The 26,578-nt window shown below is 46.8% G+C and overlaps 1 protein-coding gene and 1 non-coding gene across 2 annotated transcripts in view; one reads left to right on the plus strand and one right to left on the minus strand.

Annotated features, from left to right (window-relative positions):
* The window catches only part of LOC119443717 (sedoheptulokinase-like), a 68,730-nt gene extending 53,804 nt beyond the window's left edge, over nucleotides 1–14,926 (minus strand). The window contains exon 1 of the mRNA XM_037708427.2: nucleotides 14,778–14,926. Within this exon, the coding sequence (XP_037564355.1) occupies nucleotides 14,778–14,926 (149 nt within the window). The remainder of the gene's footprint in view (nucleotides 1–14,777) is intronic.
* On the plus strand, nucleotides 11,440–11,511 carry Trnaa-ugc (transfer RNA alanine (anticodon UGC)). The gene has a single exon. It is a non-coding gene; the product is annotated as a tRNA-Ala (tRNA).
* Nucleotides 14,927–26,578: the final 11,652 nt, after the last annotated feature.

Below are 26,578 nucleotides of genomic sequence, written 5' to 3' on the forward strand. Positions count from 1 at the left end.
TGTAGTCCGAATGACCCTGCCGAGCAGTATCACCAGCAGTTTCCAACGGCGCGACCTTGATGCGGCGCAATCCACTTCGATCGCAGCGCCGCCACAGTATTTTTCCACGTCAGGCGCCTCACTGCAATACATGCGCCGCCCCAGCCACTCGTCCCACTCAACCGTATTCTAGTACACTCTAGCCAAAGCGCAGCCACGACCGGTCGTGAGCGCAGCGCATGGATGAAGTAAATGGAGAAAGTAAGCTTCTCGGTTGGTGCAGCGTAATGCGCTGCTGCTAGGCGGTCGGTGGAGAACATGCGTGCAATCATGGATGGACGCAGTGCCATATTCAGCCGCGTGACAAATTATCTTATCTTACCAGTCATCGTTCTGCCAATTCGCCTTTGAAGAAACAGCAAGTCGCGAACGCGCTTACACCGCGCTGAACGCATTAATTACATTGATTTAGGTAACAGCCTTCCTTCAAGCCACTGGACTCGATGCACGACTCTAGTATAACCTCAACGTGATGGACATGTATATACGCACCTCCTTATCTTATCATCATCATTCATCGCTCTTTTTATCCTCACCCCCCTTCCCCAGTGCAGAGTAGCAGGCCAGAGCAAACTAGCGCTCAAGCCGACCTCCCTGCCTTCCTTCAAATAAACCTCTCTCTCTTGATTTAGGTAAGGAATACAATGGCATCCTTTGGGTTGGGGCGACTTCAGTCTTTCTGAACTTTTACATTCTGCTCAAACAGCGCAAAATACGACGGAAGAAAAAAACAGGAAGTACACAGGAGTAGCACTGCTAGCTTCCAGCTGCGCCGGGGCAACAGGTTTTTCAGAGTCAAGACGCGCGAGGATAACTCGCTGCAGGTTACATGCACAACACCAGAAAGTCCGAGCCCGGCCCGGGCCCCGGTCAAAAAGCACATGCCGTGCACGAGCCCGGCCCGAGTCCGTGAAGAAACTGCCCTACCCAGATCGACCTGGTCCACAGGCCGAGCCGGGCCGGGCCCGGGCTTTCGGGTAAGTCCGAGCCCATGCAGTAATCTAATCTGCCGGATACCGGGCCACGCTGGCATCACGGCCGGGTAACCTGCACGCCGACCGAGCTGCTCGAGGCTTCGTACATAACTAAGCACTAACCACGCCCACTGCAGAAGACCCGGACCCAGTCGACATCGAGTATTCAGCCATCCAGAACAACCAGAGAGGCAGTCGCTTGCGATATCCACCACGCCATCGAAAACTGAAGACGGAGGATGCTGCTGCCTGGCGTAGGCTCCAGAGAGGCACCTACAAGAACCTCCACATATTACATCGCATACACCCCACAGCCTACAGGGACGAATGCCCGCGGCGCAGTGCCCCACCAACCCTGTACCCCATTACATGGGAGTGCGTGCCACACAACATAGAACACCACGACACGAACACCACGTGGGAGCAATGGGAGGCATTGCTGTCCAGCTCGGCCCTCAACAACCAGCTCAAGCTGATCCAGAGAGTGGAGAAGATGGCAAGAGCCAACGGAGCCCTGGACTACGGGCCACGACCATTAACGATGCCCTTTCGGGGGCCACCCACAAAAACTCTCATTATTCTTTCTTTCCCAGTAAAGTTTATCTACTACTACTACTACTCCCAATACACCGTGTACGCTTCACCACATTGCCCAACGGTGACGCGGCAAACCTATATAAACCCTTTACTATGGTCCCTCTTTTCTTTGTTATGTTCTTGTTGATGTCGTTATGTATCGAACATCTCGCCAAGTGCACATCCCCTTCGCGTGACACCTTTCTTCTTTTTATGCGGCATGCATAAGGCAGTAAAATAATCGTAAACTGCTCACCGCAGGTTCTGCAGTGTGTACACTAGCAGCTCGCAACCGAGAACCACAAAGGATAAATGAAAACTTCGAAAAAGAAAAATTCTGACGACACCTCCACATTTGCTTGACTGCAGCTGCCCGGCGCACCCTCCCGCCAAAAGACGCAACCAGGGGAAATGGTGTCCCCCGCCGCCAACGCCAGTGTTCGTAGCAGCTATCGCCGGGAATGAGAAAAAAATTGCAGGACGCTTAAGCTTCGCCTTTGAGAGTGTAACATAGCGTTATCGGGCCCCGTTCGCAACGTCTTTTATTGCGATAGCAATTATATGGACACTCCAAAGCAGATTTCTGCCGTCGCCGTCGCCGTGAGGTTCCGTATGACGTCAATAGAGATGAAATCGTCACCGCGAGCCGCCGAACGCTGTATGTGCGAGTGAAAGGGCGCGAGGGACGCGCGCTTTCACGGGGAGTGAACGCACGGCGGAGAACAAACACGCGTTCTGCGCCGTGCTCCCTTAAGGGCTGCAGAAGTAGGCGTCTCTGTCTCTTTCCTCCTTTACAATCACCATATATGTAGAGCAAACGCTCCCTTTTCCGACGCGCGAAAGGCCGGGGGGGGGGGGGGGGGAGGGGCGACGTTTAGCTGCGGCACCAAGTGCCTATGTATATCAGAGGCTCCGGCAACAGTCACCAACGCCGCACGCATTTTGTGCGAACGCGGGCAAAACGCCGACGGCGTCGACAACAGTTCTGCGTGTTGCCGGTGCTGCTGCATGTCCAAGCTTATACCGCTGATTAAGCTACTATCATTACTCTGTATAGCTCTCTACAAATTTGCTATCGCAATTGATGCTTCGCCTTTAAGGTGAAACTGCAACAACTTTTTTTTCTTTCAGTGGGCTTCACTGCAACACGGAACATGGGAAAGCCAGCTTGCAAAAACCGAGCTTACACCGATCCCCTTAAAGTCGGCTTCACTTTTAAACAGAAATGCATTGCTGGGAAGACGTTTTTCCAGAAGCGATATAAGTCGTCTTATATTAAAATGTGAAGGCCCTAGCATCTTTTTTTATTAATTTATTAATTGTTTGGTATTACCCCGACGCGCGCGCGTGTCCATTAACGCATTATGCAGGCGAAGTCCCAATTTGACCTGCCGAGGATGCGAGCGCCATCTGGATAGCATTTTCGCAAGTCACCTACCCGAGCGCGCCTCTGTTGGTATGGTAGAAATGCTGGAAAATGAGTTTGTGTTTCCTCGTAACAGAATTACGTTTTCTCATACGTTCAAATTACAATCCGACACCACCATGTCGGTAGGTTCTGGTTAAGTTATACTTGACCATTTTTCTGACGGGTTTCACTGTGAGAAATTCAATTTTTGTTCAAAATCTTGCACCACGTGGAATGCCTGCGCGGTCGGGGTGGTTCGGAAGGATTTTCTCCTTCGCTAACACCTTGGGCCACGCGGAGGGCCTGCGCGGTCGGGGTGGTTGGGGATGCTTTTCTCCGCCATTGACGCCGACATCCATGTCGACGCCGGATTTTCTGCGACACGGGGCCCCCCTTAATGTTTTTGCGTTAAAATACAGCTCACACCGAGATCAAACCCGGGCCCGCTGCGCAGGAGTCAGCTACGCTCAGTTGTATACAATTGAGCGACGCCAGCGCTTGCTAGCTTGCAACGGAAAAATGCTCTATAAACGCGTCCTAGCGCGCACGTCACCCGATGGGACATGCTCGCCGTGTAGCGTCGATACGTGCACACTTTGCATTGCAGTTGCATGTTATTACAATAGGTACACCACCGTGTAGCAGATGAAAAGATGCACAGCTAGGTAGCGGAACAAGGTAGCTAGAGAAGGATTGAGGAAGAAAAGGAAGTTTAAGGAAATGTATAAAAGCATGCTAGAAAAAAATGTATATTCTGTATCCCATTAAATCAAGCTGGCTAGGCCACCAGCGCTTTTCAAAGGGGATGCCAATAAATCATCACCATCGTTAGCATCGTATCGTGTAACTTGTCTTGCGATGCAAGATGCGCGCTGCGTAGTGTCGAAATGTGCGCCCTTTGCATTGCAGTTGCACCAGGTGGCACGCCATGTAGCAGTTGCATAGAGTTACTCTATATACTCCTTACGGAGGGGAGGTTATACGTACAGTAACTCTAGAGTTACATAGCTAGCGCTATACAGGGTAGATATATAGGTTTTGAGGATGAAAAAGAAGATTATGGAGATGTATAAATATTGCTGTAATGAAAAACATGTATGACATACCTGGTTAACTCAAGCAGGCTAGGTGACTACTTGTCACAACCCCGTTTCGAAGTAGATGCCAATAAACCATCATCATCATCAACAACAACAGCAACGTATCGTGCCACGGGTCAAGGGATGTGACATGTCCGCCACGTAGTCTCGGTACCTGTGTTTTGAGGCAACAACAACAACCTGTGTTTATTCTTCGGTGCACGTTATACCGCCTCCTCGCAAGGTACGAACCGCTGCTGAAGAAGCGAATCGTAGAGCTACGCACGCGGCTGCAACCAGGCAACATCGGGATCAGCAGACCGATGTGCAGAGAGCAGCACAAACCGCAGCTCGCCGTAGACGCTGGGCAGACAGTTCAGATCGATCTCGTGAAAACGACGCGAAAACACTTCGCCGTGAAGACCCCGAAGTGAGTGCAGCAGGAAATTCATCTCCTATGGAACCGCTCTCCTACAGCTTACGCTGTAATTGTGCTGCGTGTGCCGCCAGTTACTTTTTTTTTTCCCTCTTGCCGCGCCGACCGCTTGTCCTTCGTGGACAGTTTGCACGTTGTGATCGTTGCGTTTAATACTTATATGAATGACTGTGGACCCGTTTTCTGTGAACGCTGTGTCAGTCAAGGAGTCTTAACACTTTGTTGCCTTTATGCCGAACCCCTCGGCAACTGCTTTTCTTTTTAGGTTATCCAAACAAACTTCACAAGCGCGCACCTCTGATTTATCATCACGACACGTAGCGACAAGGTAATGCACTCTCGCAAATTGAAAATATGAGAACGCAGTTCCGCGCAACCTGGCAAGAGATACTGAGCTCTAAGATAACAGCAACATTACAATATTTACACCACTGTTGTAACGCTAATCTGTGGTGTGCTATGCGAAATGGGCTTGTTAGTGCGGATCCCACGTTGAAGACGAAGCATGCAAGCAGCTCCGAAAACGGCGACTATACCGCATTGCGTTACGCGTACGCTAGAGTCGCAGACAACGAGGAATACGGCCACCAATATAGCACCAAAGTTCATTTCATTTATTTATCGTTGATCTGTTTGTTATTCATCTGCCGAGAATTTAGTACAACAACACTACAAAGCTACAATTTTTCTTTCACCGTACAGTTGGCTCGACCACAAAGCGCTTTGGCACTGGGAGAAAGCCGTCCCCAGAATCCACGCGATGTTTCCGCGCGCGGACATGCCCTCCCACTGAAAGTGGCGCAACGCAGCACAACCGGGCAGTTGGCGAAGAGGCCGGACTTTCTCGCTACGCTGGACGGCTTGCCTTCAGACAGCACTTCGCCGCTTTCATTGCCGCTCGCAGACCGCTTGTGTAATTTCGGGACTGATTTTGTTCACTTTCGAGTTTGCGGCTTGCTGAATGCCATAAAGTTCTGAACTATTACAGCTCTACTAACGCGTCATGAAGCTGGTGCTCTCAAGTTATATTGGTTTCGATGCTATTTAGGTGTTCCCTTTAAAAGTGGACTGTACAGACCATAACGTAAGACGGAATAACACAGGGAAGGCTTTTGGCTCTTTAGAAAAATGCAGAATTAAGAGCCCTTGCAGGTATAAGTAGCTCCTAATGGCTTTTCTCACATACTGCGACTGATCATGCAATGACGGCTCGGAATAGGCAATGGGGGATGGAGAACAACACAAAATGTGCCGAGACGCGGCCTCGCCTTGCTGCGCATGTCGCGAAGCACGCGCCTCGACCACAAAACGAGTCCCGCGAACATCGTCGGCCACAGTTGGGGCAGACGCTTGCAAGGAGGCCCGTCGAGACAACTCCCCCCCCCCCCCCCCCCCCCCATTATATTTAACCCCAGGTTACCGAAGGGAGTCCAACAGAATGGGGAAAACTCAACTGGAATGTAACAAAAGAAAATGGCTACGTATGGTCACATGAAGCAACGACTCACTGTCCCCTTTCTTGGCTTAGAAACTTCCTATCGCTTCGTCGCCAATTTAGCGTTCTTCACGATTGTCCCTCTTCTATTACTGAGGTCACGTCTGGTGTACCACAGGGGAGTGTCTTGGGGTATCTGCTTTTCCTTGTATTTATTAACAATCGACCTTCAAACATGTCCTCTAGCATACGACTTTTTGCCGACGATTGCGTTGTTTACCGAGCGATTAATTCCATTAACGATCATACCACCTTGCAGCATGACCTTCACATTATTGCCGACTGGTACAACATATGGGAAATGTCTCTTAACCCTTCTAAATGTAATATTATATCGTTCTCACGCAAGCGCACTAGTACCATATTCACATACAGGTTAAATAACAGGAATTTGTCACGTACCCCTACCTACAAATATCTTGGTGTGAACCTCACTAGTAACCTTTCTTGGTCTTCGCATATTAATACAATTTGCGCAACTGCATCTAAAACGCTCGGCTTTCTCAGGCGCAACATGCAAAATTCAACTGCTGAGGTGCGTAAATTAGCATACCTGACGTTTGTACGCCCGCAATTATAATTTGCATCTACTATATGGTCACCATACCAAGAATATTTAATAACCATGCTTGAACGCATACAGAACAGAGCTGCCCGATATATAACTCGGAATTTTGATCGGAACTGCGGTATAACGCAGATTAAGCTCGATATTTCTTTACAGCCCCTAGACATCCGCCGCAAGGGTGCTTTGCTCTGTCCACTTCACAAATATGTTCATTCCGATAAGCCATGCATATTACCCCTCGAAACCCCCGCCCGTACGTCCTCAAGATTACATAATCATCTTAGCTTCAAGCGCATTTTTCGTAAAGCTGCTGGTTTCAATTTATCTGGTGTACCTCGTGCCATATCTCACTGGAATTGTCTTCCCGATAAAATCGTCTCGATAACCGATCGTAAGATATTTCGTGAACGTCTGTGCGCACTCTTTATTTAATCTCCTTCCTCTTATTTTATGTTATGCTTGGGCATTCTGTGCTTTGTTTTGTTTTTTAGTTCAGCCACTGTACACTTGTGTTAGATTTATTTTTGAGTTGTTTCCATTGTACTCAACAGCTCATCGTTACATTGCCCCCCTTACTCAATGCCTGACAAGGCCTGTAAGGTGTTTTCTAAATAAAATAAACCGTGACATAAATGTGGAGTTGAAGAAAGTCGCAGTTTCACCCCGAAAGGCGAAGCATCGATTGCGATAGCAAATGAGTGGACAGCTGTACGAAGTAAGGATAGTAGTTTTATCCTCCGCATAAACTTGTAAACATAGGAATATTAGCTAATTGAACAAGCATGATGTCACATGCGTCCAAGCAAACATAACGCATCTCACTCGATGACCGCGTAAACGCGTTGTCGAAACGATGGAGTGAGGAAGCACGCCAGCAGCAGCGAGCGAATTAACCTTCGTACCGCCGCTCGCTTCAACGTGAACTAAGCGGCATGTGAAGTGCATGTGAAGTGCACGCGGCATGCACGTGCACTTCACATGCGAATGTTGCGCTCGACAACACCAGCACTCGTTTTGAAATTGTGAACTGTTTTAGTTACCTATTTTTCTATCTGCAAGAAAAATAAAGATACCCTATGCACTCAGCTACAAAACGTTTACTGCAAGTGGGATCTGCTATTAATCCCAGCAGCATCCGTGCAGACTCGGCACATAGCCAGTCCTGGTATTTATTTATTTATTTATTTATTTATTTATTTATTTATTTATTTATTTATTTATTTATTTATTTATTTATTTATTTATTTATTTATTTATTTATTTATTTATTTATTTATTTATTTATTTATTTATTTATTTATTTATTTATTTATTTATTTATTTATTTATTTATTTATTTATTTATTTATTTATTTATTTATTTATTTATACGATAAGCATTCTTTGGGAACTTCACCTGCTTCGCGGTATGGGTATGCCCTTCTGTCCGTCCGAATCTATCCTCTTTCACTCCAACTTCCCTGCGAATTATCCTGGAAAGCTTACGAATTTGGCCCCAATTTACGTTTTTACGAATGTTGCGTCATGCCTTACGAAAAATAAGTTCACTTCGCTCAAGCGTTTTAAAGGTGCTGCAAGACGGGCTGGTGCGAGACTGCGAAAATTGCATGCAAGAAATGAACTGTAATGGTACTTGCGCCGCCTTCTGATGACAGCGCGAGACGCCATATGGTTCGAGTAAGTTTATTCGCAACTAAAATGAACTGCAGGGGGCGCTGCGAAAACTGGCCACGTCTGGCTACACTGTGCAACATGGCAGATGATACACGGAGGTCCCGCCTCGCCGCAACCACTGTGTTTGATGTACAGTTCACTGTAGTTTGATGATTTTCGTGCAGTGTGATGCCGGTTAGCGCTGTTTTGTGGAAGGAAAGCGAGTAGCTTACGCCGACCAAGTCATTTTATCCGATCTGAGAGAGGCACAGTGGGTAATGAGGCTGAAGTGGTCGCACTGTGTGTGCAAACATCAGGCCTGACAGCGGACCCGCACGAGATTCTGATGAAAATCACCGATGTATTCTTGAGCCCATTGGTCGTGGAACCGAAGTACTCGTGCACTGTTGGATTGTCGGAACAGTACAAGCACGTTTTTGCTGCTTTGATTCACTGTTAGGGCGCGGATAGATAGTCCGGCGTTTCGAGCGTGCGGGACAGCGGCCGACCAAGTTGGATACGTCACGCTGGCATCGCCAGGATTGCCGAAATCTTAACAACCTGCTCAGTTTGGCACGTTTAACATGGCCCGCAGCAGCGCACCGACTTGCTCGATCAGCTGTCGCCGCTGTTCATGCCGATAAATGCGCAGCCGGCGCACACTTTCTCATTGTTGTTGCCTCAACACATTTTCGTTCGGCGAAGGCGCAAACTCTGCACGCTCTTTTCAGTCCAGAGAGCAAGCGAACCTAAAATCAAGCTTTGCATTTTATCGCGAGCATGCACTACAAATCTATGGTGAACCTTTCCCGCTACTTTTGCGTTCCTGTTATCTATTTTACATTCAAGATTTGCGCAACATGACTATTGCTTCGCTTAGCTGTAGTTATTGCAGTAGTTGGCGCATTGTTTCTCTAGTAGAGAACAAAACGATAAATAAGAAACCGGAAGATCTGCTTACTACAATAAAAACACATTTGCACACCATATACAGGTATGGCTTGTGCTGAGTGACCTGACCATGACTGATTATTACTTCCCGCTGTCTACGAACATGTCGCTTATGGCTGCTGTGTAAACTAATGAAATAAAACAAATGTTTCTATGTAAATTAATGTTAACTAAGCCACTGCATTATGAATCTAATTAGTTTTCCATGTTATTTTATAAATTACGTATCCTGCACTTTAAGTGGCCAAAACTGTGTTCGCCTCTGAACTGTCAATTTCCTTCAGACACTGATAAGAGATACAATTGCTTTGATAATTACGCATTTTCAAATGTGCGCCTATTAATTTGCACTAGTTGTACGGGTAGCGTGTCCAGGTCGCAAGGAAGGCGTACCGCTATGCCACCCCATAGTTATTCTGCACGCTGCGCGTACATGTGGTGCTTACATAGAACGATTTACCGACGTTACCCGGGAGTACCTGAAACTCCGATGTACCAATTTTCGCTGATGTACCATACTCGGTAGTTCCACGTTGTGCGCCGCATGTATCCGATATAACAGCTTTAATGAAGGAAAGCTTGAGTACCGCGGCGACATTTGCATCATAAACTGCATTACCACGCCGGCTATCACATGAAACTGCATGCTGCAACACGCATACGCTGAACGTTACCACGATGGCAGTAACAACCTCAACGCAAACTTCCTGAAGTTCGCTGTAGCGCTTTACTGCATACATAGTACAAGCAACAGGATCACGTTCTCTTCACACAAACAACAAACCGACCCTCGCCTGAAAAAAAAAAAACTTTCTCGAGCAAGATGTTGAGAACACAACTATTGCCGTTGTCGCAGCTTATAATAAGATTCGCACTCCATGTGGCTCTTCGGCGCCGCAAAACTGCAAAACGCAGCAGCATTCCAAGGCCGTGCGGAGTTTCGTAGATGGTGGCTCCATCGTACTAGAAGCGCACCCGATCGCAGTACGAAGGCTACGGTCTGCTCCGACGCTCCGACCTCCGTGCGAGGTTTCCGGCGCTCGCCGCTAGGTGTCGCACGAATTGCTGGACTCTACACTCATGGAGGGACCTTATGGTACACTGTACTTATGGACTCTAGGGAGCCTACATGCAGCGCTTGCATGTAGGCTCCCTATGGACTCGCGAATACAGACAGGTTCCTGAATTCGGCAAAATCGGCGTCGGCAAAGTCGTTGAAGAAGTCACTGTGATCTAAACACAATGTATGTCTTGTCAGTCTTTCGTGTGACAAGTTTGCTACTCCTTCTGTACTGCGTAAAAAGCTAAATCATCGTTAATAAAGTGCGTATGTATGCCCTAGAAGGTGTGCGTGCTCAAGGCTAACTTGATAAAAATGCATGTCACCGCCAAATGCCGTCAATAAATGCAAACAGCACTGAAAGTTTCGCTTTCATCGATTCCCACAGTGCGTGGGATCTGAATATTTATTTATTTATTTATTTATTTATTTATTTATTTATTTATTTATTTATTTATTTATTTATTTATTTATTTATTTATTTATTTATCACATTTCGGCTACACCATTTTACGGCCACATATATGCGACCATACTCGCCCATTGCTCTAGAATGATCGAGTATGTGTCACCATAACACGGGTATGCGTCATACTTGTCTGCGCATGCGCCTCTCCTAACCGCCCCTATTTCATCGACAAGCGTCATCCTTCCGGCGACAACACGGCGTCGACGTCTCACGCCTGATGATTTGGTGTTTGCATTTCATCGCCGTAGCTTGCGTGGTGAACATAAATGAGATTAAAGTTGTGACCTACGCGGAGCATGATTCTTACAGCGCAAGCATAAATATAGGTACCGAAAAGTAAAATCGGGACACATACTAGACGGAGATAAATGGGGAGCACTTCTCACTGTTATAACAGACCGTGCAGAGTTATGATCCGTATACGTATAGCTCCTGGATATCAAGAATGCATGTAAAAGTACAGGAATTCTCTACATAGCGCTGTAACATATAAGTTCCGAGCGGAAATTAGCGCGTTCGTTACGTTACAGCCTCGCTGCTGCAACTGCCCACCACTGCGTGCTGTCTGAAGGTACACGTGCGATAGCGTACGTCAACGGAAATGATGAATGTTCCCATTTACGCCCGCAGCTGCGGCACCGCAGACGCAAATACGAGCCGGGAATCCCCTCCGAGCCAAGCAGTGGCAGCCTTCCGCGTCACATGTGCGTACGGAGACAACCTGTCCGTACGGGGGTGTAGCTCAGTGGTAGAGCGTTCGCTTTGCATGTGAAAGGCCCCGGGTTCGATCCCCGGCACCTCCAATAATTTTTTCTCAACATTTTTATTATTATTTTTTTTTTTTTTTGCGACGCAGTTATCATCAGCGCATGTATTGGGCGCGCTGCGGTAGATATCACAACCGCACGCCAATATCCTCCGGCCACTCCGTGACTCCGGCTTCTTGATGACGTATCAGTTGAGCGCTCCGCTCGGAAAAAATAAACGGTGCAAATTCGAACCACGGTGTCCTGCATTTAATATTTCTGGATAAGGACGTTTACCGGTGCCATGCTAACAACCACGGCGCGCACACATGCACATACAAGAAGGTCCAGAGCCCAGGCCCCCATCTTCTTCCAGCATAGCGCACCTTTTATTGTGCAGGAAGTAATAGTAATAATAATAATAATAATAATAATTAGCTTTCGCAAGCGGCTGTCGACTACGTACGCGCAGACACACCTCCGATAACACTTCGAACTTCGTATGCTCGCACGCTATCGTCTGTACATAAATATATCGCGCAAAGGACGCACAACTAGCTATAGGAAAGCAAGCTGCAAAGCCGAGCAGGCTGCCAATGTTTTTAGAAGGCTGCCGCCGTTGCGGCCAGCGTCGATGCGACCGAGAGGAGGATCGTCCCAGGAGATCGCACCGGCGACTCTCCGCGGCGTGCCCAGACCGTCGGTCGGCGATAAGAGGGATCTCTGGCAAGGTCGCGGAATGCTCCCGGCGACCGATTCGGCGCGGCAGACACGCCGCGGCGACCTTCCTTTGAGTCTCGCGAAGAGGGCGGGCGTTCATTGTTTGCTTGCCACGGCGCGCGTGACAAAACAGCAGCCGAGTGCTCCCGATGCAACGAGAGTTGCGCAAGGCGACGGCGGCGGCGAGCCAGAAAGCTTGGAGGACGCTTTAGCTTCGCATTCAAGAGTGGAACGCGATAGCATTCGAAGATTCCCGACTGGTTCTCACGCTTCTCGGCAAGTGCGGCTTGCGTAACTGCAATGTTTACAGGGAAACGCCGGCGGCGTACGCTACGCACGAAGGCGAGTTTTTTGGTAGAAACACGGCATCTTGCGTGAGCCGATCCCGCGGGTAGTGCACAGCCAGGCCAAAACAAGTACATCGTTTTTTCGTGTTTATGTTATTGTATCGCACTTTAATATTTCAGTCTGAAAAGATTTAACACAAAAGGCACGCGTTGTCGGTGTTCTGTTTCATGAAATTTATTTGTGCGCTGTCATTCTCAAAATTCGGAGGAATAACTTGGTCAAGAATGTAAGACATGGTATGAGCAGCTTCAGTGATAGAATTGTGTGGCAATATGACCCGCATATGCCGCGTGTCATATAGCAAGGCGTCGCATGTACATATACCTAAATTTATAAGGGAATTTGCGCTCACGGAAATCGCCGACGCCGACACCGGATCTTCTACGACACGGGGCCCTTAACGCGTCCGCGTTAAAACCGAAGCACGAGCGTGAACCCAGCGAGCGCGGCGATCACCGTGGCAATCGCGAGCCTCCCCTGGCGGCGAGAAATTATTTTATAGCGCTAAATAAAAATTAAATTATGGGGCTTTACGGGCCAAAACCACCATCTGATTACGAGGCACGCTGTAGTGAAGGACTCCGGATTAATTTAGACCACCTGGGGTTCTTTAACGTGCACCTAAATCTAAGTACACGAGTGTTTTCGCATTTCGCCCCCATCGAAATGCGGCTGCCGTGGCCGGGATTCTATGCCGCGACTTCGTGCTTATTCTTATAGCGCTGAATTCCCGCGCCTTCATTTGAACACAGCAAATTATCGTCGAAATGGCACCTCGCGCACCGCTGCGAGTGTCATCAGATTAGGGACGGCGTACAGGCTCCGCCCTGCTAACGAGGGTAGACAATCGGGCGGCTTGGTAATTCGGGGTGTAAGACGAGCACAGAGCTGACGACGAGGGCCTGCACTAGAAAGCAAGACAAACATGGCGTTGAGAAATTCTGACAATGTTTGCACACTGCATGGCGCAAACATAGTCATATTTTACGGCACGGCGATTACCGTGATAAGTCATCTACTTAAGCGAGAAAGTACACGAACGCAATAATCTCATCGTGAAATCAAAGAACATTGTGAACAAAAAAAAAAAGAGAGGGGGAGGGCGGATTAGATGACATACAACGTAATAATTAAAGCTGTCTCATGCTTCTGCGTTCTACTTTGATGTCGCTTTATTATGCTTTCGTTCCCTCCCATATGCACTACAACATTAGCTCATCATGCGCTAACACTTATAACAGTGACCTAATATTAACAGGGACCAAGGCAATAAAAATAGATAAATTTGTATAGTAATATTTTCCATGACGTGAGAATCAGTTACTACTGAGCAAATAGTACTTTCAGCATAGCCGATCTCGTTAAATATAGCCGGACATTTTTTATATTCAGGGTATTAAACGATAATGTTCCAGTAACATTATCCTAAGGACATCTCTTCTTAATACCATTAATACAGGATTTGGAGAGAGTATGAACTTCATTTTAGCAAACGTTCAGACAAGCTACGGCAAACAGCCGGTACATGCTTCAGCCTTATCACTCAAGAATTAATACACTACATTTTCCCCCACAATTGCTGAACGCTCACAGATCTGAAACAGAACTAAAATGTTTTATATTAGCTAGTTCAGAATGATTTTAACTTTCTCTACCCTTGTATATTTTTGTGTGTTTTTCTTGTTTTGTTTTTGGCAATCATTACCTTTTTCACACCTTTATTATATTTCCCTGAATGTTTCCGTTGATGTTTCTTTCTGTTAGTGAGACTTGTACCCTTGTAGTTTTTCATTTTTATTCATTTACTTACAGCCACACCTTTTATTTGGATCATCAACTGCATGTTTCGAAGCTTTACAAGATTTGATAGTCGCAAGTTTCGTGTATTGTCAATGCTGCTTTGTTTAAATATTTCTTGTCATCATGCACAGAAGGTCCGAATTCAGTTTCTATAACTACAGGACCTCCTTCTGGATATACATCTCTTGTAATTCCTACATGCTTACTAGCATGAGTAAACTAATTACCATTCTGATTCTGAGCAAACTAACAAGCCTTTAAGCTCGTTAGCCTGCTTAGAAAGTTTTGAAGCGTACTACATTGAAAACTTCACGTCGTGCTCGATGCCGCAGTGTTTCTGTTACACCATCGACTTCAAAGTTCACTTCTATACTTCAGTCTATATTGTACGGCTCGAAATGACGTCGCAGAAGTTGGTAATTTTCAGTTAGTCATCGTCGTATGGGTGTCCGAACCCAAGCAAGGCCTCCGGGTTCGTATTCCACGTAGCGTCGTCGCAGACTGCCATGTCAGCAGTCGACACATTCGTGACACGCGGGAAGACGAGCTGCCGAACTTCTTCAGCGTGCTCGAGATGGGCGTCGACGTTGGCCTTGTCCGACATGTTAAGCGTCAGAGCCACGGGCGTAGTCGACAGATCGCCTCCTAGCTCGGACTATAGGAAGAACAGCGTCATCTGCGTTCTTGCTCGTCTTCCTGCTAATTTAAGCGAAAGTCAAGTGGAAGGACGACGCCCAACAGTTTGCTCTCGGCGTCGACGCCTGCATGGAAAGTATCCCTAAGGGAGGTCAGCACACGTTGATTTAGAATGGCAATGTAGTACACACCGTCCATCCGTCCGCGCGTAGGAGACAGTCCCCTGGGTACTTCTCCAAAAGCCGCTCACGGGCTCACGCCAACTTCGAAGGTATACCACTGGTGCCAGCTACGGCCCTCGCGGTAACCTTTTTAGCGCCATCTTGAGCACCCCAGCTGGGGTCGCACTGCACAGCTGTAACTGCCCATTTTTGTTAGGACTGCTGCACCGTCCCGTAGCGAGCTGCTTCCAGACAATTCCAGATTACCCCGGATGAAACCCGGATGAAAACGGATGACCTTCGATTTGCATTATAGATGAGGTGGTAAACCCTTGACCTGGGTGAGCTTGATTCGTCTCGCTGACTGCAATTGTCAAGCGCTAAAGACAGGAGACGAAGACTCTCGGCATAGCAGAGTGCATACAGCAGAGCTAGCGCGTTCGAAATAAGTGTTAGTTGACGGGACCGCCTCTGACGTATATGTTCCTAATGCATCCCTTGTCTTTTGTGCAGCATCAGCACAGCTGTAAGCAATATGAGGCAGGTGCTTTTCACTGAGTGAAGGATTAGCTCACATAAGTTCTGCATACTTCCGACTCAATATGCCCTACCGAAATACATTTTGAAGCCAGCAGCGATTTCCAAGCTGTTCGCTGAAAGTCCCCTAAGCAGCAGTGTAGTGCTGTCACGCTTTCCAACACAATAGTTTCAAGAAAAAGCACGCCGTATAGTTTCTGCGTTTTCTTGAATAGCTGTATATGAAAACGTATTGAAATACTAGGCTCAAGCAGCCAAATATATTGTGATTGTCATATTTAAAACGGAACTTTCCAAGTGCGAAATTGAACGCCACACCGCTTATTTTCTAGACAATGTTAAGGAAAAAGCGGGAAACACTAAATGTATATTTGGTTCATGCGGACCGTGAAGTCTGGAGCCGATCTACATCATCTCGCGCATTTAGAAAGTAATTTTTAGTGACGCTGAGAAACAGTTCAAGGCGCACGCATCAATAATCGCACACTACACGTAGTAGGATCTTCAATAAATGGATTTTCTCTCTACTATTTGTCCACTGCAGATAACAAACCTAAATAGAACAAAAGAACCACACAAGCTTCTTACAAGTGATTTTGAATACCTCGAATTACATTAACATGTCGAACACTAATTGGGCATAAGTCCGTTCGTTATGAGCAGATACGACGGTAGACGCCACGTTCGGTAGAACAAACACGTCACCTGCGGAGACCTCGTACGTTCCACAGCTTTAACAACAGCTTGTGAAATCATCTGTTTTTTAATGACTGCACGCAGTCGTTGAACGCACTGACCACCTTTGCCAAGCTGCTTCAGCAGAGCCTCCCTCTCCCAACTCTGAATCTTTCCCGATCAGTTACTCAATGCTCCACAGGCAGGCTAAGATTGGCAGCCGCCGTCAGCCCCGTGGCTTGCTCGCAGAGGACCGCCAGCAGACCAAGCGAAACGCTCTCTGCGTACGTTAATGGTACGAGCATGCCGAGTATGCGAGTTGCGTAATTGCGATGCCATAATCGCCGGGTATTTTCCCTGACAAGAAGAAAAAAAGTGCACGCTCAATGCATGCTACGCAGAGCCTCATTTCTCCACGCAAACCGAACTTGCAGCATGCCGATCGCAACGAAGGAGGCTGTCCCGGTCACGAGAAAAGGACAGACAAATGGGTACGTGCAATGCGGCGCAGCTGAGTCGCCCATTTGCAAACGGTCGACCGGCTTCTCGCCTGTACGTGCGCTTCCTTCTTTTGATACAAGCGATCTCAAGAAAATCGTGCCAGAAGTAACGCTACTGTGCATTACTTGGTAATGTTGGCAATTAAACTTGCTTGAATGTGCGCTTCCTGAAAAGAAAAAAAATTAGTAGTCCTTCCCCTGTCAAGAAAATGGCGGTAAGCGAAGCTTGTCGTGTGTTTCTTCGGTGTTCCACCGAACGAAGTGCACTGACGAGTACCACGTTGTGCTCGAACCAGAATCGGTCACACACACTGCAGCCGGCTCCGAAGTTCCGGTTGAGAAACCCGCGTTGAAACCTGGCCGTCGCACCGGGGAAGTTGGCGCTAGCGTTGCCGAGGCGTGCACCACCGTCGTCGGGTTCCTGGAGGGCAAGACGACACTGACGTTTGGCCTCAACATCGCGCTCCGGCAACTCGGGGTCCGGCAACCCTGACGTTTCGCCTGGGCTTGGGAAGCCCTCACGCTTGAATCGGCACGTCGACGACGAACGCGTTCATTCTGGATGGATTTAAATGAAAGTTCCTCAAAATTAAATCTGTCCGTTACGTGAGACAATGTTCGGCCCATACCCCCTTAAGCAATGGCTCAAACCCCCGTAAACAAGGCCTCCCCATTACGACGACAGAAGAGAAGTTCTACGCTGGAATGATTAGCAGCAAAGCAGCCAGCTGTGGAAGCAGACGACGACGACGAACGCTGGAGCAGTGGCACGAGCGCGTGCCGACCACCTGTGCAGCTCTGAGACCAGCTGGCTTTTTGTAGCGTTACATCGCCAGCGCAGGGTATCGTATACAAGCTTCGCTTGAAGAGAAGGAAAAGAAAACAATAGCGTGCACAACCGCTTGAGTCGTGCAGTTGCCAGAAATTTAAACTCAGAACAACTTGATGTAAATTAGAACACGTCGTCACATTTAAACGCTCGTCACTAACTTGGGAAAATGAGGGGATTCGAGGGCTCGAGGTTTAGAACCGAAGCTTTCTTTGTCTGCCATCACGGGTTTGGGGGTGGCGGCGGCTGATGCTGACGGGACCAGCGAATGGGTCCCGTGTGTACCAGCGAACCGTGCGTACCAGCTAAAGTTAGCCAAGCTGTTCAGCGAAAAAAAAAAAAAAACACGGTGCAAAATATTGTTACGGGGAAATGCTGAGACTGTGACGCTCGTGGCTGTGATTTCAACACCTACGACGTGCGGTCGTCAGGCCTCTGACAACTGACGACCGTAGGTCTCACAATCATATCTTAGAGTGTTTTTTTTTTAATCTTTTTTTTTTAACAGCTTGGCTAACGTTAGCTAGGACACACGGTATAACCCACATACGATCATCGAGAAAGTAGTGCCAGTAAGGCCACTTACGTTCCACGCACGTAATAAAATAAGAGATCTTCTTAAAACCTAGAGATATGCCGGCTTGTAGGTATCTGTAAAAGCGCACCCACCTCTAAATTATATAGCGCATTACATTGAACGGATTCCTTAATTTAGATGTTCTTTCTTTCATTTAGCCATGCGGTGCGTGCCACTGGGTGTGTCCCCATCTTTGGTCAGTGCCCCAGAATGGGTTCGCGCCACTGTGTCCCAAGAGATACACAATCCCTGAATGTAGTACTTCTCGTGCGGTTCGTGCCATTTTCGTGAAAGCACTTTCCTAGAGAATGAGCGAGATTCCGCACCGAACAAAGTCAGTCGCGTCTACCACTTTATCGCTCATTTTTTGGACGGCGTGAATTTGGGAGCTCGTATCATCTCGATTCCTGGGAGAGCTCAACGCCAGAAGCCATGGAATATGACAGCGAGTACACCGTAGACGTGCATGGGACACCGTACGAAGAACATAAGCCACGCAGGATGCGAGTGAGCCGCTCGCATGATGCGAGTACGTATACCGCTCTCGGCGTCACACTATTTGAACTCCCTCAGCAGGCAATGTTTACCAGAATATTTTGAAAGTGTGGGCCCTGGGAAAATAAACGAAATCAGGACCGACGCTCGAAAAAACATCCTGACGGTAGATGTAAAAAATTCAACTATACAGGAGAAGTTAGAGAGTATTCCTCATTAAGCGCAATAATCGTCTGCTCATTTATTACTTACGTGAAGGCGTCGACGACTCGCGTAATTTCTGATGCCGAACTTGAAATCAAGAGTGCAGACCTCAAGAGTCCTTTGAGTTCATCGGTGTGCATTCTTTAGATACACCGCTTGGGGTGCATCAAGATAGAAGTCGTGTCTTCGACTTTACCGGCGTCTCTCAACGAGGGGCCACGTGGTGCGTGTCCGGCCATTCGTTCCGAGGCCTCTTCAGTGCCGAAGGTCTCTCAAGGTAGGCCACATAAGCGCTGTGTGTAGAAGTGAAGTGACCTGCCAGTGTTGCAGCGGAAGACGTGACACCGCCGACTGTGATGCGCCTTCTGTCAAATGTCCGAACTGACCTGACTCTCAGGAAGCGACGTTGAAGGATTGCACGTAAATGCCAGAGGAAGTTCGTATTCTCCGAAAGATGACAAGAGACGTATCTTCCCGTAGGAGACTGCTGAATCTGATAGCACAAAGAAACAACGCTGGCGAAAAAAGCGCAAGCCAGCTGCTTCGGAGGTACATAGCGAGGTGCAGGAGCCAAGACTACCTCTGCCTGTGTCGGCATCGAAGACGGTAACCACGCCTACTGCAAATCCAAGGTCACTGGGAGCACAGGGAGTGGCCTTTGCTGCACTCTAGACCCACGGCTATGACACCGTGTCGTATTAGTCATCCACGCCAAGAAGTGAATGGTAGGGCCCATAAAGCCGGCAAGCACGGCGACAGATATACTGCGAACGACGCGTTCAGAAAACGCTGAAGCATCTGATAGAGTCAATGCGCGTGATTCTCTGCGGTCTCCAGACTCCGGCCAATAAAAGCGCCGGGCAGGTGGTCGCCGTATTGAAGCCACTTACCGCAGCTCATTTGTAAAGCCTTTTCTTGGCACAGGAGAAGACCACACCCCAGCTTATGCTTTTCGCCTTTTTTCTGAAGTTTCAGTCGAACCCCAGCCAAAATCTGGAGCCTGGTGGTGGCTTCATCGGCGACATTTCAGAATGTAACAAAATGCTGGACTTGCCTTCACCGCTACTGTGAATCCCTCTTCTTTGTCATCCCTCATCACACATTTACGTCCCCGTTTCTCCTTTCCCTGAGCAGAGTCGCAGGCTAAAGCGCGATACCTCAAGGCGACCTCTCTGCTTGTCTTCAAATGATCCTCTCTTAAATTCCGATGCCACCTATTCAAATACCTGTAAAACGCAGAAATCCTTTTCTGAGATACTCCCTCGCCCGATTTTGATGAAATTTGTTGCATATTACAGAGAATAATCTACTCTAGTGATTGTTGGCGGCTAAATTTTGAGTTAGGGCCTGAATTTTTTACAAGGATTTTCAGAAATTTGTATGTTTTAAAACAACTGGAAGAATGAAGTTTACAAATTTGTCTATCTGTTTGTTCTGTAAACTGCATCCGTTATAGCAACTAAAGCGAACAAATTCGATATGTAAGTTTCCAGTTTGCGTGGACTCTTTACGATGTGCACAAGGGTCTTGCAAACTTTTTACTCAAATAACAACGGTATAGTGCAGAGTTGCGTATAATACAACAATTTTGTCCGCTTTAAATGCACTATTACATTGAATTCACAGAATCGTGATGTAATTTTTTATTGCTGAGTTAGTTGTAAACTTGATAGTTCGTTTTCTGAACATCTACGATTTGCGACAAGAAACCTAACGCCTAAATCAAAAATGCACTTCCTACAGTCACTAGATTTTAACTTTTCTGTTAAGTACAACAAACCTCACCAAGTTGGCTGCAGTGGTGGCCGTGAAAAACGATTTCTCCTTGCCTATGTATTTAGATAGTAGGAGCCCCAAAACTTCCTTTTAATGTATCCTACGGTATTTTGCGTTCTCTGTTTGTTTTTTGTTTCTCTCTCTCTCTCTCTTATAGAGGTGGTCTGTGCAATGCAAAAAAAAACGGAAAGAAATCCAACCATAAGGCCACTGTAGCGTTGTTTCTATGAATCGTTTTTTTTTTTTTTTTTTTTTACTTTTTTATTAGAGGATATGTTGGTACTCACATAATTTTGGAAATAAAAGTTGCAAGTTAGCGCTAAAGTTCAGGGATGACCAAAGCACTTTTCTTTTTTTTTTGCCTGTCAAATATGGGTCTTCGATACGTCGAAATCATGCGCTTGTAGTGCATTTGATATTGTATGCAAATTAGCACGTTTCCGTCTGGTCCATGTGAAAGGCCCGCAATTAGACTCACAGACCACGTCCATATCGACCGAACCAAATGCAGCTGCGGTGTGCGTTATTATCCCTGCTCATTTCGGGCTTCCAATTCGCAGAAAAAAAAAACTTTGCTGCTACTTTGCCGGTGATGTCGCTGTGTTGGCGCCCATGCTAAATTGAAGCCTAGTCCTGCGGTTAAGATGACGGAGGAACCATTTTGAGCAGACGTACGCGAGCACATCTTCGATTGCGTAACTTAGTTTCTTACTCTATTTCGGTGATTATCGATCTCGGAGATCGAGACACACATGGGAACGGAGAAATCATTTTTCACAGAAACAACTGCACCGATAATGATGAGGCTTGTTGCATTTAAAAGACAACGTTAAAATGTATAGTAACTACTGGAAGCGGATATTTAATTTGTGCCATAATATTCTTTAAGAAACATTTCTGAAATTTGCTAAATTTCTGACAGATTATCGGATTTACAACTCTGTAACTCAGCAGCAGAAACGATATCACCATTCTGCAAACAGCACCAAATAAAACATTTAAAGTGGACAAAATTATTAATGCACGGAGCTCTGAGCTACACCAATAACTCGTGATTACGACTTTTGCAAAATAGTTGTAAGCGCTGAAACAATTTCACGTAAGCTCTCAAAAAGTTTGACTCTTCTCTTCACTTAGCCGGTTTCCGCTGAACTATTACGTTAAAGAAATTGACAGTCACTTTAGCATACGCCAAAGAGGGTGAAGACGAAAGCCTGCGCATTCAAGATGCATTAATTAAATTGCCTGACATTCTCATTCGTGTGCGTTGCTACTTTTTCACCAAAGGTCGTGGGTCCGAGTGCGTTAAGTAACTCTATATTAATTAAGTGTACCTTAATTAACTTCGCCTTAATTAACACCAAAGGTCGTGGGTTCAAGTGTCTGAATTACCTCTATCTTAATTAACACTGCCTTTTTTTTTGGGGGGGGGGGGGGGTTGGCATCATGGGCGGCATAGGAGCTAGCTGTGGAAGAAGACGACGAACATGCGAGCAGCGGCGCGAGCGCGTCTCGGCGCGAGGCGAGTTCACATGACTTTCTGCACCGCACGCCGCGTTTTCAAGGCCACCATCTGATGAGGCAATTAAGGCGTTCGCCTTAATAAATGTGTCGCATTTATTCGCGTGAGATTCTCTAGCAGATGCAGTTCCCAGAACTGCGGTATCTGCATTTGGTGCAGATCGAGTTATACGCATTTGTAAGATTTGTGCTTCTGTATTTTTTCAAAGATTTCCCGATTTTCGTTAACTTCCGTAAACATTCGAGGTTCTAAAAAACTTCTGCTTGTTACAGTAGCTAGAAGCGTACTTTCTGTCTGAAATGAAACAAATTTCGTCCAAATCGACAGAGCGGCAGTTTCATAATAGCATGTCTAGTTTTACATGCGTTTGAATATGGAGTTGGCCCCGAGCTTCCTCTTGCACGCATTCAGCGTACGCCGCCGGAGATCGATTAAGTTAGCTCGAAGCAAAAGGGGAAAATAAGAGGACCAGCTATGTCAAAGAATTCGTTTGAGCAGAGGCGCGCGAATAAACGCATCGACGTCTGTACAAGAATCCCTGCAAACGGCGGGATCGATTAATCGAATCTAGTAATAGGCTTTCTTAGTCAGAAAAGGCCGTGCCACACAAATTTCCTCGTGACAAAACAAAACAAAATTACGAGGCCGCGTGAAACAGTGCCGCGTGCATAAAAAAAGAAAGACAGGAACGAACCGTAATAGGAATTCAATGATTAATGATTTCGCAAACATTCGAGTGCTAGTAGAATAAAAATCTGAGGCCTAATGCTTGCACTATGCAAATGAGACGGAGAAACTCCTTCTTCCATTATACTTTTATTTAACGACCCTCTTTACGGAACGCCGACGGTGCGCCACCTTGACTAGCAGCACGATCACCAAGGGCTTTTTGCCTAGGGTGGAGCTCGCGTGAGTCTAAGAATATTTATGTTTCTGTACTATGTGCCATTTACGGCTAGTCATATTACAATCGAGTGCTTAAAGGAGATATTACATACCCGCCGCGGTGGCTCAGTCAGCCAAGGCGTTGCGCTGCTGAGCACGAGATCGCGGGATCGAATCCCGGCCGCGGCGGCCGCATTTCGATGGAGGCGAAATGCAAAAACGCCCGTGTGTTTGCGTTGTATAGTGCACGTTAAAGAACCCCAGGAGGTCAAAATTAATCCGGAGCCCTCCACTACAGCGTGCATCATAATCAGGACTGGTTTTGTCACCTAAAACCCCAGAAAGAAAAGAGGAGCTATTACACAAGAAGATACCACGCTAGTGCCTCCGTGTGCCGCCGGTAGGGCGTCTACTACACATTGACACTTGTACTTTATATTTCGCCGGTGACAGATTTTCACCGGCTAACAAGTATTAAACGGCATCGCTCGGTGCAGGATGCGCCTCATGTATCGGAAGTTTCTCGAATGTTGTCGATGGTTCTATCCGTCGTTACCGAACCTTGTGTAATCTGATTGTATGCGCGACTCGATTCGTCCAGTTCTTTCTGGAAGGCACGCGGGCACCAGCGATTACGCTGGAACCTTCGACGCGTCATGTACAAAAGCCTACACGTTTGAGCCGCAGATCAGAATTTTGACGATCGCCGACTATGCTCGCCGCTATCGTTGTGCATTGACTGTCACTTGAGTTTCTGGGCACAGGTTCCCTCAATAAACAGTTTTGTTTGCCCAAAGATTCACTCCTTCTTCACCGTCACTACAACGTGACAATATTACTGCTACAGTAATAAAATATTACCGTAGCTACAACGCGCTTGTCGGAATCTAAGTTAAGCCGAGATTTATCTTTAAATTTTAATAAACGCGACGAAGGACACACGATGCGTGCAATGTTCATTTTTATACTTATTTGCAAGACATTCACGCGTGGTAGAGATGTAGTTTTTGATAGTTGCCAGACGGTCATAGCTCTTGCCTCATTTGGCTCCGAATGAGCACGCAGCTGATAGGGTTTTTTTTTTTTTTTTTTTTCGCGCGTGCAATGCAGACCATCGATATTCCTTTCTTGTGTCCCCATATCTTTTTTTTTTCTTCAACATATTTCCGCTCCTCGAATAAACCAGTAGTTGGTCATCAGCACCCGTGTCGTCTTCATATCGTCCTGTTGTCGGCGCTGTTGTTTCAGAATGTCGACATCCAACCAAACGTTCTGCACCGCGTTTAGCAGCGCAGCGAACACACCTGCCTGTTCAGACGGCAAGAAACGGACACCCCCAACCAGACGGCCCACGTGACTGCGGATAACACTGTCCTCGGAGTCAACCCAGCCGATTGCGTCATCCCCGGCAGCGGCTCAGCTTTCATCAACCAATCTCAGGGATCGGCCCACATTACACGGCCTGAAATCGACCGAGCAGATGCGCCAAAGCCCTGGTGAGATAGGCAAAGAGAGATAATTAATTCATGTTTAATTATGGGGTGTTACGTGCCAAACCCACGATCTGATTGATTATGAGGCACGCCGCAGAGGGGGACTCCAGATTAATTTGGACCACCTGGGGTTCTTTAACGTGCACCTAAATCTAAGTACGCGGGTGTTTCTGCATTTCGGCCCCATCGAAATGCGGCCGCCGTGGCCTGGATTTGATGCCGCGACCTTGTGCTTGGCAGCGCAATACTAAAGCCACGTGCTGAGCAACCACGGCGGGTACAATGAAAGCGCCGCTTCATTGAAGGGACTAGCAAGTTTGTTGAAGTGAGGATATTTGGGCACCGTTCGTTGCCTCTTCGCGTAATTCCTTGGAGAACAGAGCCTGCCACTGCCGCGTCTACACAGGTATATAGCACAGATGCAGTCGACTCCCATTGATTTGGCCATTGCGGAACGGCAAGATTTGATCGCGTTAACCGAAAGGTCGAATTAACAAATGGCGGCAAAATGAAGAAATTGAAAAAAAAATCTTCATTGCTCGAGGCAGTGCGTGATGTATTTCTGCTGGTTTCTCTCGATGCGCGACTCAAAAGGCATAGCGGCAACGAGCGCCGACAAAGGCGGCTGCAGCGTTGAACTGAAACAAAAGGTTCTGAAAGTTCTGAAACTATAAGTAAAGTAAAACATTTTCAAGTCTATATGGAAGCAGTAGCGTCGTCTGCTAAAGTTGTGGTTTGTCAAGCTTGTGTAGCCGCTGCGCGCATGAAACGCCTGCGGGACTCGGATTAACTGAAGCGACATGCTTTTGCGTTCTATCTAAGCGAGTTTTTCTTACATGGAAATGTAAGCTTTCTCGCCGAAACTTTCTAGTGTGTTCGAATGAAGTAAAAAGTTGAACTAACCAAACTCGAATTAACCGGAGTGGACTGCTACAAGATGCAATGCTCGAGACGCACACGGCACTATAACGTTACATTACATATTATTATTATTATTATTATTATTATTATTATTATTATTATTATTATTATTATTATTATTATTATTATATTATTATTATTATTATTATTCCGATCCTCGTCGCTGTTCCATTCGGAGTCGCGAAGCACGTGTGATGACAGGCGAGCCATGGCTACTACGGCTTGGTCATCACTGATATACTTAACTACAGCATGATTTAAATGTGTCATCGACAGCTCAAGACAAAAATGGCCCCTTCCTCTGATCGAAAAACTGCTCGGACCGCGGAATCGGCGATAAAAAATAACCACACGCATATTCCGTACAATTAAAAGAATGCAGTGCACATATGTAATCTTGCGGGAAAGCGCCACATTTCAAGACTGAATAACCGTGGCAGACTGATACTGATTGACTGAGTGGTTGGGTGATCAAGTGTTGATTTGTCGTTGCAAAATAAGTCCCGGTGGATTTGGACTTGCAGAACGTGCGAACATTCGCCCCACTTCGATATTCGGAAACTAAAAAAAAATTTTTTAAACCCTTTCAGCCCTGGATTTTCTATTTCTTGCATATATATTTTTTTGCTTTGCATATTTTACACCACAAGGACTCTAGAAACATGCCTGAGCAAAAAATAAGTCATTTGTGTTATTATTTGCCGATTTACAGTTATGTCGTCAAAACCGCACATCAGGGCTCAGTGGTTGCGAAACGCAGTTAAAAGCTAATTTATTCAGAGGTGGAAAACACAATCATTGCAAACACAAACTTCACTAATTATTCATGTGGAAGCCTCTGAAGCAGTTTCGAGCCTTGGCAAGACACAGGTGCACGTTACATTTTTCGCACATGATACGGGTTTGTCCTGTGCATCCCTCAAGCTTGCAACGCTGTTCCCTGCTGTCGGTACGAAGAGGCCAGTGTCCCAACTGATCAAACCTAACGTCTTGTACAGGCCTATTTTCAGCATATCTTGCTTTTTTCGAAATCACCAGAGGGGAG

This window comes from Dermacentor silvarum, chromosome 3 (genome assembly GCF_013339745.2).
Source record: "Dermacentor silvarum isolate Dsil-2018 chromosome 3, BIME_Dsil_1.4, whole genome shotgun sequence".
NCBI lineage: Eukaryota > Metazoa > Arthropoda > Arachnida > Ixodida > Ixodidae > Dermacentor > Dermacentor silvarum.